This window comes from Pyrgilauda ruficollis, unplaced genomic scaffold, assembly GCF_017590135.1.
Source record: "Pyrgilauda ruficollis isolate IOZ18807 unplaced genomic scaffold, ASM1759013v1 scaffold115, whole genome shotgun sequence".
In the NCBI taxonomy this organism is placed as follows: domain Eukaryota; kingdom Metazoa; phylum Chordata; class Aves; order Passeriformes; family Passeridae; genus Pyrgilauda; species Pyrgilauda ruficollis.
This window is the reverse complement of record NW_024509766.1, coordinates 1,269,091-1,289,582: the sequence shown is the minus strand read 5'-3', so window position 1 is coordinate 1,289,582 and position 20,492 is coordinate 1,269,091. Positions and strand designations below refer to the sequence as shown.

Below are 20,492 nucleotides of genomic sequence, written 5' to 3'. Positions count from 1 at the left end.
GGGACAGCACCGCGTCCATAAAAAACTTCTAATATCCAACCTAAATTCCCCTTGGCGCAGCTTAAGACCGCGTCCTCTCCTCCTGTCAGCTGCTGCCTGGAAACCTGAGGGTCGATGTTCGCCTGCGTCAGGGCCGCGCCTGGGGGGCTCCCCCGGCCTCGCGGGGGGCTGGGACGGCCCGTGCCGCTTCTCGGGGGGACAAAAGGGTGGTCCCGGGGAGGGGCTTCGAGACCGTGCCCGGAAAAAAATATGGAACGCTTCACGAATTTGCGTGTCATCCTTGCGCAGGGGCCATGCTAATCTTCTCTGTATCGTTCCAATTTTAGTATATGTGCTGCCGAAGCGAGCACGAACTGCCTTGCACCCGAAGCGCTATTTAAACCTCCCATACTTGAAAATTTTTACCTCAGTACGAGTTAATAATTTTTTGGATTCCTTTGCTTTTCTTCACATGGTCACTCTCCCAAGCGATAGATTCTAATTTTTTATTCTAAATCTTCCATTTTTGTGAAATTTTTTGTGCTTTCAAGGCCGAACTGCCGCCCGGAGGTGCCGCCTTGTGCGCGATGCATGGTGGGAAATCTTCTCATTTGCATGGAGGCGGGGCCGGGCCGGAGCGTGTCCGCCACGGTCCCGTCGTGCTCCGGGCGCGCGTGCGCGCGCACGCGCGTGAGCCGCCGTGGCCGGCGGAGGAAAATGGCGGCGGAGCGCTGAGGGACGAGACGGGACCGCGCCGGGACCGCTGAGCCGCTCGCCGCGCCCGGGCCGCGCCGCGCCTCCCCGCCCTGCTGAGAGACCCCCATGGCCGCGGGGACATCCCGGCAGCCACGTCCCTGGTGCGTCTGCTCCGGCCGCGTAGCTGCCTGGCCCCGCTGAGTGCCCAGGCCTGACCCGTCGGGCCTGACCCGCCGCCGCCCCGAGGCGTCTGCGCCGGGCAGGGGCCGGGGAGGGGGACGGAGGCAGCGCCGGTGCCGCGCCCGCGGCCCCTCCGCAGCGCCCGCCCGGCCCCAGCCCGGCCCGCGGAGCAGCAGCAGCATTTTCGGGCCCAGCCCTCATCCGACCCCGTCAGGATGTCCGAGAACCAGCCGAACGCAAACAACCACCACCCGGCCAACAACGCCGGGGCCGCCGGCGGCAACAACCGGGGCGTCCGCAACCCCAACCTCAACCAGAACCCCCTGATCAACGTGCGGGACCGCCTCTTCCACGCGCTGTTCTTCAAGATGGCAGTGACCTACGCGCGCCTCTTCCCTCCCTCCTTCCGCCGCGTCTTCGAGTTCTTCGTTCTCCTCAAGGTGAGGGGCAGCTCCTGCCGGCCCGCGGTTGAGCTGAGGGCAGGAATTTTATTAGAAGCACCGAAAGTCGTGCCTCTGCCGGAGGTAGCAGGCTGTGTTTGGACCATGCACACCGAGCTGTCCCCGGAGCTCCCGTGGGCCCCTCCTGTGAGGGAGGCGTTGGTCTCCGTGGTGGTCCCGGTGTTCCCTGCACTCTGGAGCTCTTCCAGATCTGTAAATCAAAAAGAAATTGCTGAGCCAGCTTGCTGGGCAGCCAGGCTGACGCGAGGCAGGAGAGGTTTCCTTTTCTGTTTCCTAGCAATGGCACATTTTGGATACATTTCCCACATGACCTACGGATTGTTGGAGTTTTGCTGGAGTCTTGTCTTTTCTGGAAGCAGTTAAGGCACAGCCCCGTTTCTTTCAGCAGTGCCAGGAATGTGTCAGTGTGCTCTGGGGTGACCCCAGCTGCCTGCTGGCTGATGGGGACCCTCCCAGAGGGGCCTGTCAGTGTCCAGGGGTGGCTGCCCTCAGGTCAAATCCTGCTCCACATCTTCCAGGGTGAGAAATTAGGGAAAGGAGAAGGGGAGAGCAGCTTGCCAGGCAACAGCAGCACACTCCTGTAGGTTTCAGCAAGAAAACATTCAGCACAGCTTGTCTCATGCTGCATAGATATGTTTTCTACCCTTTCAGGAGACGTTTGGGTTTTTCTCATCCCTGTTCCCTCTCTCAGTTGTTCATCTGCATCCTGGCAAACCAGCTGGGACAGGGATAGTGCTAACGGTGCGCTGGTCAGGCAGAGTGGCTGGGAGCAGTTTGTTTTGCTTCTGCCTCTGATCCCAGCTCCTCCCAGAGAAGGAAAAACTTCCTCAGGGCTCTGTGGAGAGCAGCCTGCAGGGTCACAGGTCAGCAGCCTGCTCCCAGTTCTCCTCCAGCTGCTGGCAGGAGGGAAGTGGGAACCCACATTCCCATCCCGAGCCCTGGAATTACCCCTGGCTCTTCTGTGGCTCCTACAACCAGGGAGGTGGCTCTGCTTTACCTTCCCTCACATGTCCCTGTGCAGCTCCTCTGCAGAGTGATGTTTACCAGGCTGTTTGTTCATCACAAATAGGTCAGGACGGCGGGGCTGATGAGGACAGAGCGGGCAGGGTGGCTGGGAAGGGCGCTCTGAGCTCAGCAGTGCCGCTCGCTGTGCCAGCTCTGCTCTGAGCTCTGAACTTTGGACATCTCTGTTCACTCCAGGGAACAAGTGTTTTTAGTCCACCCTGCTTTTCTGTGGTTTATGGCTGTTCCTGGGATGGAGGCAGGACAGGGAGCTGTGCTGTTCTGTGCACGGCCTCGGGGGCCAGCTCAGCCTCCCCAGGGCAGGACCTGTTCTGTGGGACAACGGATCTCATGTGGCTTTGGGTCATCCTGCCCAGGGGTGGCTTGGCTTTGCTTAGAGTTTTCTTTATTCTGCCTTTACAAAGCTAGGCAGGCTTCTGTAGGTTTCAGCAGGAAACTGTTTGTGCTGAGGAGGGAAGGGTTGGAAGGCACGGACATGTTTCCATTTCCTTCAGTGTGCCTCGTGGCCTCACCCTGCACTGGTGCTCTGTGTGGTCGGTTTTGGGACGCTGTTGGATGCAGGACCTGAGCTTTCAGAATGCTGTCACTGTCTCTGTCACTGTCACAGCTCTCATGAGCAGGAGCAGTTGGTTCCTGATGCCTTTGGTGTGTTCCCTGCTGGAACAGCCAAGGACTGCCTGCTGCCTTGCTGATGCAGGGAAGCATCAAAGCTCTTGTCCACTTGCTGGTCCACTCGCCCAAGTTATTCTGATGTTTCACAGGCTGAGAAGAGCTGCTGATAACTAGGGGTCTGACAGTGTCTGCCTTGTCTCCTGCCCTTTAGGCTCTCTTTGTGCTCTTCATCCTGGCCTACATCCACATCGCCTTCTCCCGCTCTCCCATCAACTGCCTGGAGCACGTGCGGGATAAGTGGCCCCGCGATGGAATCCTGCGGGTGGAAATCCAGCGCAACTCCAGCCGGGCCCCCATCTTCCTGCAGTTCTGTGGGGTGGACAAGTTCCCAGGAATGGTGGTTGAGTCCACGACTGAGGAAGAGGAGGAGGAAGAGGAAGAGATGACTGTGGATATGTTTGAAAACAGCTCCATCAAGGCAAGGATGCGATCCCTGTGTATGCTGGAGAGGGGAGTCCGGGTGATGGGCTGGGGAGAAGTCTTAGTTGGAAGTGAAGTTTCTGTGTGATCCCTTGGTCTCCTGGAAACAAAGCCTGTTCTTTGGCTGTTTCTGAATCCCCACATTGGCCTCTGATGGTTTAACACAGAAAGGAAAGCCAGATCAAATGTCCTTTTGGTGGGGGTAGGGCTTTGTGTGGATAGAGAGAGCATGGCGGGTGAGAGGTAAAGAGGCTGCTGATGTGGCTTTCCCTACTCTGGTTTTCCAACAGTTTGAGCTGGATATCGAGCCCAAGGTGTTCCTCAAGCCATCCCGGGTGAGCAGCACTGAGCTGCCCCACAACGACAGCCAGGAGTTCTCGTTTAGTGACGCAGCCACTAAAGGTATGCAGCCTCTGCGGGAGACTGTGTCCGAGTTTGAGATGCTAGCCCGAGCAGGTAATCACACCTTCACTGCTACCTGTGCTCCTCCTTCCTCCCATCATCATCCTCCCCACATGTCCCATCCTGGCTCCTTGGGGCACCTGCACAGTGACCTTAAATGTCTTCCTGGGGATAATCCTGTCAGTACGAACAGCAGACCCACAGCAAGCTCTGCCCTGAGGCCTGGGGGAGGCTGGATTAGAAAATTTGCCAGGCCAAGAGGCTTCAGATCAGCCACAGGTGAACAAAGGCTCTTGGCCTGGCAGGGTCCTGTGGTGATTGGTGTGAGGTGTCTCAGATAAACCTGAACCCCCTGTTCTGATCCAGTCACTGTCCCCTGCAACCCACAGGGATCTCCTGACAGTGACATTCCTTCTAGCATGAGCAGGGTTTGGGCTGTGTTCTGGGTGCTGAGCCAACACCAGCACTTGGAGCAGCCAATTTGCTACAATTAATTAATCCCAAAAGCCACCCAGCGGGTTTTGGTGGATTGCGATACAGCACTGCTGTTCCACTCGGATGTTCCCTGGCCTTATCCCACCCTTTTCCTGCCTGACCTAAGCTGCTCAGGACTTGTAAATTCCAGAGGCAGATTTAGTAGCTTTGTATTATTTAAAATGGAATTCCAGTGTGGAAAAGGTTCTGTTTCTAGTGGTTAAGGTAGGAAGTCTACTAAGGAATATTTATCTTAAAATAGAGATGTGGACTTGGATTCTTTGGTCTTTCCACAAAATTTGCTAGAATTTGGCCTCTTTCACCACACTGTTGTCCCTGTGAAGGCTGGAATTCTTTGCCCTGCAGACACACTGGGGTTGTGGCTGTGGAGGAGGATGAGACTGGACACTGTCTTGTTCCTTGGTCTTGCAGTGGATTTGCTTGGTGCTCATCCAGAGCTCATTAGTCCTGAATTAAAGGTCATTAAGACTAGAGAGCAGTAAATGTTTTTGGTGCAGGACCTTTATTGCTGGTGCCCGGGTTCTGAGAAGAGTCACGTTGTGCTGGGCTGGGGCACTGGTGGGAAGTCCCTTGTTTTGCTGAATGCCTGGTTGGAAATGATCCAGAAAAGGAGAGGAAGAGAACAGGCTGTTTCCCAGATTAGTTGCAAAATTCACATCTTTAATTCAGTCCCAAATATCTGATTTAAATATTTTTTCCACATTTTCAGTCTTCTCAGTGCACGAAATTTTATGTTTAGTCAGAATATTTTGTCAATTTTACAATGATAAAATATTTTATTATACAAAGGAAGTAATTGTTTGTTGATGTTTGAACCCTTGATTTCCTTTTGAGCTTAAAACTGTTTATAATAGAAAAAAAAGACAAACCAAACAGCCCAGCTTGTGTTTGCTGCCCAAAAAGGGGATCAGGAGATCTCTGTCAGTGCTGGGTCAGGTGTGTGTCTGTTCAGTTCTTGTGTCACTTTAACTGTCACTGTGGAGCTGGGAGCTGCCTGACAGCTGTCTCCCCCCTCCTGGAGATACACCCTGGCAGTCTGAAAGAGCAGGGATTAAATTGCTTGGCTCTGGCTTAGCGGGAGGTTTTGTCCTTTCAGAGATGATGTAGCAAAAAAGCATCTCTTTGGAACCTTTCTTGAAAAAAAAAACAAAAACCAAACCGGAGAAACTTCAGGCACCACCAGTTTTTGGGAAAGCTGTAATTGCTGCTGCCTTCAGTTCTGACATGTAATTGCAGCAGTGACCTCAGTCCCCTGGGAAGTGCAGGGCTCTTGCCTCTGGAGCATTTACTTGGTGCTCAGCAGGTGTAAAGTGGATTTTCCTGCTGGTTCCCAAACAACATGGGAAGCAGAAATTGAGCAAAGCAAGAACAGGTGGCTCTGGGTTTGCCAGGCAAAGATGTGGGCAGATTCTGGGCAGAGCTTGGAACTGCTGCCCTGAAGCTTTCCCAGAAGTCCCACATTAAGGACTAATATCAAGGGCTGTAATTCCAAAGAGTTTGTATTGATTTATGTTTAATTGTTTGAGGGAAGCCTGGAGCCCACATTTACAACCAGTTCCCTTTTCAAGAACATGATGGGAGGGAGGGAGGGAACCCAGTGGGGCTGTTTCTTCGTGCTGGCTGTTTGCAGATGTGGGTGTTGAGTCTCCCTGTGTCTCTCTCCCAGTGTGGCCACAGGAAGAGTACATTGTGGAATATTCTCTGGAATACGGCTTCCTGCGCCTGTCCCAGAGCACGCGGCAGCGCCTCAGCATCCCCGTCATGGTGGTGACCCTGGGTGAGTGGGAGGCAGCCTGGGCAGGGCAGGGGCTCAGGGGTGGGTACCTGCAGTGCAGAGACCTCCACACCATCTCTGGGAACGCTTCCTGAAGCTGATGGTGCTCACTTCCCACGCAGGGGAGCTGCATTGTGCAGCCTGTCTGCCTTTAGTAGGTCACAGCTTTTCAGGAGGAGCTTTATGAAATGGTGGAGCCTGGTTCAGTGAGCCCTGATGTCATGCCCAGCACAGTTTTCCCACATGGAGCAGGGAAGAGCTCTCTCCCTGGCAGAAGGCACTGAAGCTCTGAGCAGCAGCAGTAGAGCCTGGAGGCCAGAGCAGCTGTGCAGGAGCTGGGGACGGTGCTCACAGATCTGTCACACTGTGTGTGCTGCTGTGCCCCTGTGAGCACCAGCAGGTCATTTCCCCAAACAGTGTTCTCCTCTCCTGGCATTGGCTCTGTTAAAACCTGTCCAAGTCAGGAACACAGCCTCAGACCTTCTCGTGCCTGTGAACCTCTGTATCTGTTAGCGCAGCAACCAGAGAGGAGCTCATCACTTCCTCCCACTCAAGCTGAAGCAGAGGTGGATGGGGGTTAAGCAGCTTTCCTGTGCAGTAATGAGCAATCAGGGTGAGCCCCAGAGATAGGCCAAGCCTAGAAGGCAAATTCCCTTTGTGTCTGTGCCAGCACAGAGTGTGACATCCCTGACAGTCCTTAAGGCATGACTGCCATTTGCACTTCAGTGTGGCTGGATCTGTCAGGGGTTGATATTTTCCCTCCCAGTCCTCCCAAGTTTGGTTTTACTTCCCCAGGTCCACGTACAGATGCAGCTCTGGTGGCACAAGTATCCCTCACCTTGTGCCTTTTTGGCTCCAGGTGTGAACAGTGTGAAAGGTTTTTTTGTGTTCTCTCTAGATCCTACAAGGGATCAGTGCTTTGGGGACAGGTTCAGCCGCCTGCTGCTGGACGAGTTCCTGGGCTACGACGATATCCTGATGTCGAGTGTCAAAGCTTTAGCTGAAAACGAGGAAAACAAAGGTAAGGCCTGGAGGAGTGTCAGCAGAGGCTGCTTGGAGCAGTGGGTGTTTGTTCTGTGGATGCCTGACTATCATCTTCTGACTATTGATTAATCTGTAATGCAGGGAGCAGCTCCCTGTGTTATTGTCAAGGACAAAATGAGAGAGGCAGGAGGGGAGAGGTGTCTGGAAACGTGATTTCCTCCCACCTCACCGCCCTGCATGACAATGAGTGCTACCCTGAGGATTTGCTCCAAATCCTGTTTCTTCTGCAGGCACTGGAGCTTGGTTCTTAGTCTATAGCTTAATCACACTGAGCTTGTGTTTGTGCTTTTTCTCCAGGTTTCCTTCGTAACGTGGTGTCTGGGGAGCATTATCGCTTTGTCAGCATGTGGATGGCCAGGACGTCCTACCTGGCAGCCTTCGTCATCATGGTCATCTTCGTAAGTCACTGTGAGCTGGGCAGTGCCTGGCCTCAGCCTGGTGCTGGGCAGGGAGTGGTTGGTGTTACAGCAGAGCTCTCATCTGCTTTTGAAGTGTAGTTGGTGGAGAATGAGGCCCTACTCTGGAGCATGTTGTTGTTTGTTTGTTTTTTTTTTTCTAAAGTTTCTGAAGTCCACCAGTGGAATGAACAGTAGAGCTGACCTAAAATGCAGTGTTGTTTTTGTTGTCAAAAGGGAGCTGCTGTTAATTTCTAAGTGTCCTTAAAACACTCCAGCTGTCAGTACAGGGTGCAGACATTTGTCCTCTGAGACTTTTAAGAACAGCCCAGACTGATTTGCCAGGAGTGATCAAGATAAACCAAGTGATGATGTGTGAGACAAGGTGTTTTCGGATACACATCAGACAAGCTCCCAAGCCATAACTACCTGGTGTTTGTTGTCTTGGGTGGCTGTGGGTGACTGTCTCTTTGTGTGTGGCTGTCCCACCCATGGGGCAGGTCTGTGCACAATCACACTGTGGGCACTGAGGAGGAACTGAGTGCAGGGAGGAGCGGGATGGAGGACAGGAAAATCCCTGCTCCCAGCTCTGTGGCTTGGTGTGGCCCCAACACAAGCATTCAGGGTTGGTCCCTTTACAAACAAATCCCTTACTGTCTGTTCCCCTGCAGCAGCACAGAGATTAATTGCTGTTTGTGAAGCTCTAATTACTCTTTGGGAAATGGCTCTGCACAGCTCCAGCTAATGAATGTGGGATGTGCAAGCCCAGGCTCGCCTGGGTCTGTGCCGCACTGCGATTCCAAGCGACTCCTGCAGCCGTGGGGCTCTAATCTGCCTCCCCTTCTCTCTCCTGTTCCAGACTCTCTCTGTCTCGATGCTGCTGCGCTACTCCCACCATCAGATCTTTGTCTTCATTGGTAAGGACTGGCTGAGGGGTTTGGGCTGTGCTGGGCGCTGTGCCTGCTGCAGCATGGGGTGTTGTAGAGTCACAGCAGGTTTGGGTTGGAAGGACCCTGAGGATCATTAGTTCCAGTTTGGAAGGGTCCTGCCTGTAGCTGCACGGGGAGTACATCCTCCTGCTCCCAGTCACTGCACTTGCCAGAGCTTATTCTCTATCCTGAGAGGTATTGGCTGGGGACAGAGGATGTGGCTGCACTGAGCAGACTGTGGGGTGGAGGGTTCTGTGGCCCTCTGTCCTCTCCATGCCACAGCGTGTTTTCCCTCTTGCAGTTGACCTGTTACAGATGCTGGAGATGAACATGACCATTGCATTCCCTGCTGCTCCACTCCTCACTGTCATCCTGGCTCTGGTCGGTAAGGACTTGCTTCACTGCTTGTGTCTGCAGCACGTCCCTCTGGGATCTGTGGGAAGTCTAATTCCCTGTTCCAAGCTGGCCGTGGCAGGTGGTTACTGTGGCTGCTCATCACAAGGCAGAAGGCTCTGGAATTTGATGGCACAGTGAGCTCCATTGTCCTTCTGGGTCCCCTGGAAAAGTAGCAGTTTGTTGGGAAATCCCAGAATCCAAAGCTTTGTCTGTCCTTAGAGCTCGCTGCAGACTTGCACTGTATGGCCACGTTGCATTTGCACAATTTTAATTTAAAAAGCAGCAAAATTTCCTGAAATCTGTGCTGTGGGATGCAGCTGATCCGTGGGATGTGGCAGGCAGAGCATTCTTGGCCGTAGCTGCTGCCATAAGCAGAGCCCAGTTACCTGCCCTGGGCAGGTGCAGTCAGAGGTGACACAGGACCCCTTCCCGTGCCCTGCCACGTGCTGATGTCCCCTCTGTCCCCAGGTATGGAGGCTATAATGTCCGAGTTCTTCAATGACACCACAACTGCTTTCTACATCATCCTCATCGTGTGGCTGGCGGACCAGTACGACGCCATCTGCTGCCACACCAACACCAGCAAGAGGCACTGGCTCAGGTGAGGGCTGGCTGTGGCCACATTCCCTCTGCCTGTCCTCCCCCAGCTGCTCTGAGTCCTTCCCAGCACCCCAGGCACAACGGCCTCCACTCCTAAGGGTATTATTTATGTGGCTGCTTGGGAGCTGCCCCACATGTCACAGGATCCAAAGTGCAGTTCTTCCAATTTTGGGTTTGGGCCTGGGTCTTGCAATCACCTTGATCTTCCCCAGCCTCTTGTTTTGTCCTCTTCATAGACAGTCAACTCTAATTAGCTGTTAATGAATCTGTCACCCCCTGTGAAGTGCGCCAGCTCAGCCTGGTGTTGGGAGGAGAAGGGAGCTCTCATTTTTCCTGATTTTTCTTGCTTTCTTGTCCAGATTCTTCTACTTGTACCACTTTGCCTTCTACGCCTACCACTATCGCTTCAACGGGCAGTACAGCAGCCTGGCACTTGTCACCTCCTGGCTCTTCATCCAGGTGAGTCCCTGCAGGGCTGCTGCACCTTGGGGGGCTTTGTCAAACTTCCTCTCAAGCTGGGTTGGAAGGAAGGATCCTTATTTCTGTAAGAGGTGGAATTCAGCCTGTTTTGGAAATGGAGCAGCAGAATGAGGCTCTGGATGTTTGGACTGCTACCTCCAGTCCAGCCATGGGACTGACAATAACCTGATGCTACATGGGTGTTGGGAAAGGATTTCTGTCCTGTCTTTCTGGAATAAATCCTGGGGAGGGTCTGCCTTGCAGAGGTGCTATTCAAGTCTGTGCAGTGAGGATGTGTGTGGGATCAGCTCCAAGCTGATGTCTGATATCCTGGATCCAGCATACCTGTTGGGTGAATTTGGCTGTTGACCTGCTGCAGGGTGGGGACATGGAATAGAGGATGGGCCAGAGGAATGCTGTCATCCTTCTTTTCCCAGCCTTTGAAAGTGAAGAGGGGTTGTACTCTGTTGCCTGTCTTCAGAGAGAAACTATAAAGCAGCTTGCAGTAGTCATAGTAGAAGGGATAAATCTTTCCAAACTTGCTGCTGACTTTCTGGGTGTCAGAGCAGCAGGATTCTTCCGGAGAAGTTTGGTTTTTTTGGCATGTGGTGGCCTGTGACCCAGGCCCAGGGTGACACTTTTCCTTTTCCTCCACCAGCACTCGATGATTTACTTCTTCCACCACTATGAGCTGCCAGCCATCCTGCAGCAGATCCGGATCCAGGAGATGCTGCTGCAGAACCAGCAGGTCGGGCAGGGCACCCAGACCACGCTGCAGGACAACCTCAACAACAACACCACGGCTGCCCCAGTGGAGGCCGGGGGTCGCCGAGCCCCGCTGGCCCCCGGGCCCCTCGGGGAGGGCGGGGGTCCGGCCGCGCTGAGCCCGGGCGAGGCCTCCAGCGTCATCGCCGCCGCCACCTCCGTGGGCAGCGACCTGAACTGGGTGGCTGAGACGGCTGCCATCGTCACAGAGGCCTCGTTTCTGTCCGACCTGAGCACCACCCTCCTGGAGCCCACCGTGGTGCACGAAGCCATGGCCAACGGGACCCCTCAGGAGGCGGCCACGGCCTCCGGGCTGGTCGCCCGCATCAGGGTCAGCAGCGACCACCCGGAGACGGCCATGGGCTCCATCACCATCGAGGTCACCTCAACGTCCGTGGTGGCTGCAGCAGATGCTTCCCCCTCTGCTGGGGCTGCCCCGCTGCAGGAGGGGGTGGTCTCCAGCCCCTCCCTTCCCAAGCAGACTGAGGCTCTGGAGGGCTCAAACAGCCGAGCAAAACCCAGTGGCAAAAACTGCACGGGCAGCAGCAGCGTGGCAGAGCCCCTGCCAGCCTCGGGGGGGGACAGTGACCAGGACAGAGGTTTGGAGGACCGAGGGGAGAGCAGCCCCTGCCCAGCACCAGCAGAGAGAACGCCCAGCTCAGAGCCAAGCTCCAGGAACCTGTCCTGAGCCCCGTTGCTGTCACTCTGGACTGCCAGGAAGACATTTGGATTTTGTTTGTTACTATTTCTCACTTCACCATCATCCTTAACCCATGGATCCCTCTGAGCAGAGCCGGAGCAGCTGGGACAGAGCAGGGCTGCTGTGACCTCCCTCCCCTAGGAAAGGCACTGGGGGGCTGTGGGAAGGATGGGGGGTTTTGGTCCCCTGGCCCACACGGCTCCAGGGCTCCTCTGAGGCCACAGGTGAGCCAGCTGCCTGTTCCCACCCTGCCCTGCTCGTGCCCTGGCTTTTCCCTGTCCCCCAGTCCCTGGCTTTGCCCCTGCAGCTGTGTTTGCAGTCCAGGTGCTGATCCCAGGGGGCAGCTGACCTGGGACAGGCCACAGGTGTGGCAGCTTTGTGGTTAGAGTAGGAGTGGATAGAGCAGGCAGAGTGTCCAGCCCCTGTGGGAGAGCCACAGAGGTGATTCCTGGTCACTTTCCTGCTCCTGAGGGGAGGAGGAGCTTTTACCTTCCCCAGGCAAAGTCTGCCCAGGCTAGGGCACAACCAAAGCAGAAAGCTGCAGTTCAGCCCCTTTTTTCCTTAAACTTCCCTTGGTGGGTGGGTTGGGAGGTGGAAGGTGCTGTGTCCAGCTGGGAGCTGCCATCCCAGGAGCCTGAGTGATGCTTGGAGGGAGCTGTGCTGCAGTGGGTGTCTGGAGAGGTGTGGGGTGAGGGCAGCAGCTCTGTCCTGCACAGCTCTGCTCTGGGTGAGGCAGCTGCTTTCCAGTGCCTTGTCCCTCCTGGGGGACACGTCTGTGCTTTGGATCAGCCCCATCCCAGAGGAGAGAGTGGCTCCTCATGCCTGGATTGTTGCACGAGCTGGTTTAGCAAAGAACCAAAACACTAAAGCAAAGACATTTCACCTGGTTTTCCCAGGTTTGCCTGGCAGTGGAGGTGAGGCTGGCAGAACCTGACCTCTACAAGAGGCTGAGCTGGGGGGCTGCCTGTGGACCCCTGCAGAGGGGCCAGATCCATGCCGGGGTGTGCTGGAAGGAGGGTTTGTGCAGGGAGGTGCAGCAGAGCGAGGCAAAATGAAGCTCTGGGAGAACCATGGTGGGACAGGGCAGGGACAGGAGGTGACACGTGGGCACTTAGCTCTTGGGGACAGCTGGGTCCCTGCACACATGTCCCGAGTTCAGTGTTTTTCCCCTATGGCTGAGCAGTGTCTGGAGTCCCTCCCCCTGGGAGGGCTGCCTGTGTTCCAGTGTTACCTTATCAACACGGGGGGGCTCAGAGCCCCCTCCTCACCCCTCTGCCTTTCCCACCTGGGTGCCCCCTTTTTGTTTTTCCTTTTTACCTGGAGCAGCCATGGTGCTGCTCCAGGGCAGGGGGGACCCTGCTGTGACCAGCAGGTCAAATCTTGCTGCTGCCAGCACTCCTGGGAAGGAGCCTTGTGGCCAAGTGGCTCCCAGCCTCTGGAGTGCCAGGAATGACCGTAGGCTTTTCAGAGGAGTGGGTGGGAGGGGAATGGGGGACACCAAACCAAATGATTTGATGAATGAAGAGTAGAGTTCATTCTATTTAATTAATGTACAAAATGTGTTTGTATATAATAATAAATATTATCTCTTAACAGCTCCTGCAGCGCTGCCCCCTGTCCTGCCCACGGCTGTGCTGGGCTGATGTGTGGGAGTCCTGGGGGCAGGGGGGTGCAGCGAGGTGGATGCTCAGTCCTGGGGGTGCCTCCTCCTGCCGTCCTGGGCTGTCACCATCTGTCCCCTTGCAGTGTGCAGGGGCGGTGGCAGGGCAGGGGGCCGAGCACCAGCCCTGTCCCGGCCATGCTCGGTGGAACTGGGCAGCCTCCGTGCCAGGGGAGGGGCTGCAGGGCTCCGGCTCCTTCCACGGCCGCCTGTAGTGGCATGGGGAGCTTTTCCTTATGCTCAGAGCCCTGAGCCGAGCCTGTCCCGCTCCCCGTGCAGCGTCTCCATCCCTCACCCTCCGCCCGAGGAAGGCTGCGGCTCTGCTTTGCGGTGGCTCTGAGATCAGCCCGGATTTGGAGCTGGAGCTGCCTCTCCAGAGGGAGGTTTCGGTCTCTGCCTGTCCTGCCCCGTGCCTGTGGGAGCTTCCTCTGCCTCCTCCTCCTCCTCCTAATCGCGGCCGTCCTGCGGCGGGGCTGAGCTGGGCCTGCGGAGGAAGGAGGGAAGGGAAGGGTTGCTCTCAGCCAGCCCTGGCTGCGTTTGGGGAAGAGGAAAAGCAGACTTCATCTTCCTTCGTCATCTTTATTTACGTGGTGTGAAAACAGAGCGGGGGCGCGGGGCTGAGCTTTGTCCGGGCACTGCGGGGACCTCTCACCCCAACTCAACCCCCCAAAAAGAACCTCCCGGCCCTCCAAACCCCACTGCCACCAGAAGGGACAGGGAGAGAGAAAAAGACCGCAGAGCTGGGGCAGCCCCTGGACATCCCCCCTCCCTTTTTTCCTCCCACTCCCCCTCCGAGCCGGAGGAGCGGCTGCCCTGCCCTGCCCCTGGGATGTTTTGGGGGGGTCCCTGCCCACCACCTCACCTCTCCTCCCGGTCTTCCTCGCTGGCCAGCGGTGCGGGCAGTGGCCGGCAGCCCTTGGTGGTGCCCAGCACGGACACCAGCTCGCTCTTCCTCAGCAGCGCCGCCCGCAGCTGGTCCCGCATCTCCTGGATCTTCTCCTCCAGCTCCCGCAGCTCGTTCTCACCGGCCGCTCTGTCCAGGGGCTGCGGCGGCCGCCCGTTCCCGGGGTGCCACGGAGGGGACCCCTCATCCTCGGGGGGGGCTTTGTCCAGCTGGAAGCGCACCCGCCGCGCCTCCTTCCGCAGGGCGCTCCAGGGCTGCGCTGCCGCCGGGGCCGACCTCGGCTGGGGCTCGCACCTGAGCGGGGAGGGCTGAATTGGGATCGGCTGCTGTGGGGTCCCTCCGCAGCCCCACAGAGCTCTGGCTGTCCAGGAGGAGGAGGAGGAGAGCAGGGCAGGCTCCAGTCCCAGCCGTACCTCTTCTCCAACTTCAGCTGCTGGCTCTTCCGCTCCTCCGTGCCCATATTCAGAGCCCGATGGATTTTCTGTGGGGAACGTGGCAAGAGGGACTTGGGGGGATGGTCTGGAGGTTAACAGGCCAGGGAGTCATTGGAGGGTGATGGTCTGGAGGTGACGGTTCAGGGCTTAAACGGGGGTTTGGAGAAGGGCAGAGGTGATGCAATTTAAGAGGGAGCAGCGGGGTTAGGGGTCTTTGGGGCGCTGTGTGAGCCCCTTCCCGTGGCCCCACCTGGCTCGTGTGCAGCCAGTAACTGAATTTCTTCTTGCGCCGGATGCGGGGCAGGACGAGGCGGTAGAAGACGTGCTCGCCCAGCGAGGTGAGGAGGGAGCCGCTCAGGCCGATGCACAGCAGCACGAACAGCCCCGAGAAGTGGTAGATGCCCATCTGCAGGGTCTGCGGGCGGCAGGGGGTGTGGGCTGGGCTGCGGGGGCTGTCAGACCCCAGAGCCCCCCCGGCCGAGGCGCCGCCGCACCTCAGTGACCGCGAAGACGCGTTTGCCGCAGGGCACCATCTTGTACCACTTGTCGTGCAGGAGGTCGATGAACCCCGAGGACTTGTAGCGGCTGATGAACTCGGAGACGTTGGAGGTCAGCGGGGAGTTCTGGGGGAGGCCGATGCCGTAGCCTGGCCCCGGTGAGCGGGGGGAGAGAGGGGCAGTGCTGGGACGGGGGGTGCAGCCCCCAGTGCCCACCACGGAGGGGGCATGACCCCAGCCCAGTCACACACACGCAGCAGAACCCCCTTCCCAGCACAGCCCCCACAAACCTTCGATGGCGAAGGGTTTGCCCACAGTGAGCAGTTTGCAGTCAGAGTCGATGGAGACCTCATAATCCAGCAGGGACTTGTCCATGATGAAGGCGTTGAGCTTGGCAGGCTCTGTCCTGTGGGGACACGGGGGGGATGCTCAGGGAGGGGCTGCACCCCCTTGTCCAGCATCCCCCCAGCCTGACACCCCTCCCAGAGGTGGGGAGCTCTGGAGGCTGCACAGGCTCCAGGACTGGGATAAAAGATACCCTGGGAGGGGTAAAAGGTGGGGGGAACCCCTTATGCTCTCCCTGCCCCTCACTTGAGCATGGTGACGCCGTCGGGGGTGGTGGGGACGTTGTAGCGCCGCATGTACTCGTGCATCTCGGGGAAGCTCTTCTTGATGTACTCCTCAGCACTGCTCTCCCACACTGTGCCGAAGCGGAAGCCCTGTGAGGGGTGATGGAGCTGGAAGGAGGCACCAGAGCATCAGCACCCCTGGCCCCAGGAATGTGTCCCCAGCCCTGAGTCCCAGGCAGGGTGTCTGGGCAGCCCCAGAGGTGCAGCTCTTGTGGGGGGTGTGGGAAAGAGCTTCCCCAAGAGCAGCCTCAGCCCAAACTCAGCCCACTTCCCCCTACCCTGGAGCTGAGGCTGGGATTTAACTCCAGTGGGATACACACTCAAAGCTTTCTGCAGGTCTCAAAGACCCCCTCCATGCTTAGGAGGGGCCAAAATCTGGGGCTGGAGAGAAGAAGGAAGGTGCAAAAGGAAGGGCAGGGCCCCCCTCAGCCCCTTCCCTGGCCTTCAGCCCTCTCCCAGCCCACATGAAGCAGCAGGACACTCACTCACCTTTGGGTCGTGGATGCCTGAGAGCTCCTCGAAGGTCTTGTCCCCCACCATGACAGCTGCCAGGTTGGCCGTGTAGCTGGAGAGCACCAGGAGGCAGAAGATGGCCCAGAGGTTCATGAGGAAGCGGCCGGTGCAGCACTTGGGCGTCTTGCTGGAGACAGTGCGCCCGAAGAGGATGGCGTAGCAGAGGTTGAGGGCTGAGGAGTAGGAGAAGATCTTCATGCGGTTGCGCCCGTGGGGGGTCATTCCATAGGGGCTCTTCCACTCGTAGAGGGTGAGGAAGAGCGCGGTCATGTGCAGCGCCACGAAGATGCCCACCCACATGGTCCAGTGCAGGGGCCACATGAAGGCCCCGATGGGCGACGCCGTGTCCTTGGTCCTCACCAGGATGCCCAAGCTGGTGGAGAAGAAGGGGCTGGTGAAGTCGATGACTTTGCTCCGCGCCGAGTTGATGCTGAAGGAGGTGACGGCCATGTGGGCCGTGCCACTGAGCAGGTCCCCCACCAGTCCCGTCCAGCGCCCGTTCTTCCAGGCGCCGTATTTCCCATCGCCCACGATGTAGAGCTCGAAATCAAAGGCCATGTCCTCGGCCAGCTTCTCCAGCAGGTCGATGCAGTACCCATAGCAGCATTTCTTGTACTCCTGTGGCACCGATCCGTTGCCATTGCCAATCTTCTCAAAGAGGGCGTCCAGCACGGCCGAATCGTTTGTGCCGGGGTCCAGGCAGAGCTGCCCAGCCGGGCAGTTCCCTTCCTCATCCACCTCCCTGGTGAAGACAAAGGGGTGCTCCACCAACGTCACCACCCGCAGCCGTGTCCGGGCCCCCTCGGCCGCCTCGCCGGGGCTCTTGTGCTGCCGCTGGCTCTGCCACACGACCTCCTCCAGCTCCAGCTTGCCGTGGCTCCAGGTGCCCACTGTCATCCAGGTGGGGACCCCCTGCGAGTCCCTACGCAGGCTCCAGATGCGGAACTGCTGCTCTGGCCTCACCAACGCCGTGTTCTCCACGCGCACCAGCCCCGTCTGGCCGTGGAAGGACGTGTTGGCCAGGAACCTGACAAGGGAAGGGTTTCACTGCTCCATTGCTCGGGGTCAGCTGGGACCAAGGGATGAGGCTGGGAGCTGGGAGAGGGACGTGCCCAGTACAGGCAGGGACAAGGTCAAGGAGGAGCAGCAGGATCCGGCCCCGCTGCGCTGCCCTGCAGCTCGCTGTGCTGCCAGGGCCAGAGTTATTAATATTTATGGAGTGACCGTGCTTGGGCAGTGTTAAGGAGATCTGAAGTGACACGTCCCCCCTGTGCAGTGCTAACCATGTCCTGGGGGTCTGAGCCCCATGGTGGTGGCTGGGGACAGCACTGCACTGAGCCCAGGGGTCCCCTGGCTCTGCCCTTACCTATCCCAGGCCTGGGGCAGAACTCTCCCATACACCCCAATACCACAGAGCCAGGATGGGGGAAAAGAGGAGCCCCCAGCACCCCCTTACCGGGCAAGGAAGAGCCCTGGGGACTCGCTGCCTGCCCGGTGCCTCTCATTGCAGTTGCCCGTGGTCTGCAGCTGTGCGGGGTCAGGGAGGCCGCGGGCAGCGCGGGCGATGGCCTGGGATACCAGTCCCACCATGTCCTGCACAAAGAGCTCCAGCGGTGGCCGGCTGACCTCCCCAAAGGCCAGCAGCCCTGGGGGCAGGCCCTCGGTCTGCAGCTCACTGGTGCTGAGCGGGAAGCCCAGCATCCAGTGGAATTCCTGCGGTGGCAGCCCCAATTCCTCGGCCGCCTGGAAGACGAGTCGAGCACGGTGCAGGTCACAGCCCAGCAGCAGCACGGGGCTGGACAGGGTCCTGACACGGTCCCCGTGCTGCCGCAGGTAGCGGGTGGCCCTGGGCTCATCCAGGTAGCCCAGGTCCAGGACAGTGCGGAGGAAGAGCTGGGAACGTTGGGCCCAGAGCTCCAGGAAGCTGTCGATGTCCCAGGGGTGGCAGAGCACCAGGCTGGTCTCCTGCCAGTCGTTGGCCTGCAGGACGCTCACCAGCACGTCCAGCAGCGTCTCCAGGGAGCTCTGCCGGTCCATGTGGAAGTGGAAGGGGCTCTGCCAACACAAAAGGGTCGTGGCTGTGCCCCTGCCTGTGGGAAGAGCCCAGGGGCAGCGGCAGACATGGACCCACCTGCCCTGAGGTCATCCCACACTCCCTGCCCATCACCTGCCCGGTTCCTGTCTGGGATGCACTGCCAGGACACATCCCAGAGCCCTCCGGAGATAGAATGGAGTGGGGACTGGGGCCGAGGGCTGCAGAGCTTCCTGAGGAACCAGGGAACTTACCTTGGAGTCAAAGCTGGAATTGGGTCTGGGATAGAGCTGGGCAAGGAGCCAGGAGAGAGCTGAGATGGGAGCTGGGATAGAGCCAGGATAGGGCTGGAATGAGGGCCAAAAGGGGGCTGGAATAGAGCTGAGATGGGAGACACACAGCCAGGATGGGGCACAGGATGAGGCTGGGGTAGAGGCAGGATGGAGATGGGAATGAGGATGGGATGGGGCCGGGGTGGAAGAGAAGACAGAGGGAGAACAGAACCGGGATGGAGCCCGGAGATAGTCGGGATGCAGCAAGGATGAGTGGTTGGGATTCCGAATTGGAGCTGGAATCGAAGCCGGGATCGGGATCGGGATCGGGATCGGGATCGGAGGCACGTCCGAGCCGGGCGGAGGACCCGCGGAACAGAGCCGGTATGGAGTCGAGACGGGGATCGGGACGGGAGCAAGGACGGAGCCGGCGAGCAGGGACGGGAGCGGGGACGGGAGCTGCGTGCAGCTGCGGGTCTCACCTGCGCTCGGAAAGGCAGCGGCCAGCGGGTGTCCAGGATGCTGACGAAGGGGACCTGGAGGGCAGCGGCGAGGAAGTCGAGCTGGAGCAGCTCCCGCCGGGAGCGGGGCAGCGCCAGGACGGCGGCCACGCCGCGCCCCGCCAGCGCCCCGCACAGCCACCGAGCCAGCGAGCCGGGGTCCCGCGCCGCCGGGCCGCCCCCCACCACCTCCAGGCTGAGGTTGTGGGGCAGCGTCACCTCCCCGGGGCTCCCCCCGGGGCCGGTACCGATACCGGTACCGGCGGCTCGGGCCAGCGCGGCACGAAGCCGGGCGCGGGCGGGCGCGGGCGGCAGCAGCGCCCCGAGGCGCACGGTGGGTCCGGGGCTGGGGCCGAGGTCGGGGCCGGGGGGCGCCGGGACGCGGCAGGGATGCGGGTGTCCCCCCGCCGCCCCCAGAGCCGCCGCCAGCAGCCAGAGCGCCCGCAGCCCCGCCATGCACCCCGCACCGGCCCCGCACCGGCCCCGCCGCTCTGCGCTCCGCCGGGGCCGGCTCCGGCTACGGGCAGGGACCTCCCGCCCGGGCCCCCCCGTCCCCGGGTAGCGCCGAGGCCCCGCAGCCCCCGGTGCGCGGTGGGTCACGCCGGACCCGGCCCACGCAGCGCCGGACCCGCCCGCAGCCGCCCCGTCCACGCCCACGCGCGGCGCGGGTCCCCCCCTCCCCGCGCCCCGCAGCACAGGGGGCCCCCACCCGCGCGGAGCTGCCGTCCGAGCGCTGCCACCGCGGGGTCCCCTGGCGCGGAGATGCCCGCTGGTCCCACGGTGGTCCCGGCTACCTCTGGACCACTGGGATGTTGCTCCTCTTCCTCCTCCTCGTCCGCCTCCTCCGGCCCCCGACGGAAAGCCTCTCGGGTGGGTCCCCAGCCGTGAACTGCCGCCTCCATGCCGGTAAAAGCCCCCCAGCCCGACCCCTCTATCTCTCCTCAGTCTGAGGCACAGCTTCAGTATCGGGGGGTCCCGAGGCCGAGCGGTTCCAGGGCTGAGTGATTCCTTCTGCTGCATGGGGAAGGGGAGAAGGGAAGCAGCGGCACAGCCTTCCTCTGCTGAGGGAGGGGAACACGGGGTCACCCTCCTCATCCTCAGCAGGGAAACTGAGGCTCAACCCAGCCCAAGGGTCCCTGCCACCAGCACACAAACACCAGCAAGCGGGGCCGGAGCCACGCTAAATTAATAAGGAAAAATGAGGGATGGAGCCAAAATCCATCTGGCAAAAAGTATCGATTCATGTAATATCGATAAATGTAATGAGTCACAGCTAATGAATGCTCCTGCGGAGCCGGACCTGCAGGGAGGGCAGCTCAAATCCTGCCAGAGCACAGAGGGTCACGAGGGGCTGGACTCCCTCTGAGCACGGGCCCCTTGCAGCTCCTTCTCACAGGGATAAACACAGGAAGCCCCCAATGTCCACACAGGAGGGGCAGCAGGGTCTTGGAATGAAAAACCCCCCCAAACACCAGGTACAGCACAGGGGGGCTCTCTGGGAAGCCCCACCCTCCCTTCTGCTCTAAGTGCAGCACCCCAACAGGAACTGGGGGACTGGGGAAGGGTGGGATGGCTGGGAGGGAGCGGTGGGGTCTGGGCTTGGCTGGGAGCTGCATCCCTGGGGGTCTGAGGGTTCCCTGCAGCAGGAATGTGCCCCCACT

At 59.0% G+C, this 20,492-nt stretch overlaps 2 protein-coding genes and 1 non-coding gene across 4 annotated transcripts; 1 reads left to right on the top strand and 2 right to left on the bottom strand.

The window, feature by feature from the left end:
• Nucleotides 1–243: 243 nt before the first annotated feature.
• LOC121361903 lies at nucleotides 244–350 on the bottom strand. The gene has a single exon (XR_005956418.1). It is a non-coding gene; the product is annotated as a U6 spliceosomal RNA (small nuclear RNA).
• A 720-nt stretch (nucleotides 351–1,070) lies between these two features.
• Nucleotides 1,071–12,985, top strand: TMEM259 (transmembrane protein 259). 2 transcript variants are annotated; one of them, XM_041481306.1, is made up of 11 exons: nucleotides 1,071–1,295; nucleotides 3,163–3,429; nucleotides 3,722–3,833; nucleotides 5,995–6,105; nucleotides 7,001–7,123; nucleotides 7,444–7,544; nucleotides 8,401–8,458; nucleotides 8,772–8,855; nucleotides 9,335–9,467; nucleotides 9,826–9,925; nucleotides 10,584–12,985. In XM_041481306.1, the coding sequence occupies exons 1-11, from the start codon at nucleotides 1,071–1,073 to the stop codon at nucleotides 11,376–11,378; spliced, it is 2,109 nt and encodes a 702-aa protein (XP_041337240.1). In that variant the 3' UTR covers nucleotides 11,379–12,985. The 2 variants fall into 2 exon arrangements, with proteins under 2 accessions (XP_041337240.1, XP_041337232.1); XM_041481298.1 differs by having other exon boundaries at nucleotides 3,722–3,887.
• On the bottom strand, nucleotides 7,569–19,508 carry GRIN3B (glutamate ionotropic receptor NMDA type subunit 3B). The gene is made up of 10 exons (XM_041481286.1): nucleotides 18,814–19,508; nucleotides 17,484–18,082; nucleotides 16,004–17,054; nucleotides 15,477–15,622; nucleotides 15,176–15,291; nucleotides 14,883–15,034; nucleotides 14,639–14,803; nucleotides 14,368–14,435; nucleotides 13,984–14,248; nucleotides 7,569–8,348 (listed from the first exon to the last, which is right to left on the bottom strand). Exons 1-10 carry the CDS (start codon nucleotides 19,285–19,287, stop codon nucleotides 8,283–8,285), a joined length of 3,102 nt encoding a protein of 1,033 aa, XP_041337220.1. The 5' UTR covers nucleotides 19,288–19,508; the 3' UTR covers nucleotides 7,569–8,282.
• Between the last annotated feature and the right edge of the window lie 984 nt (nucleotides 19,509–20,492).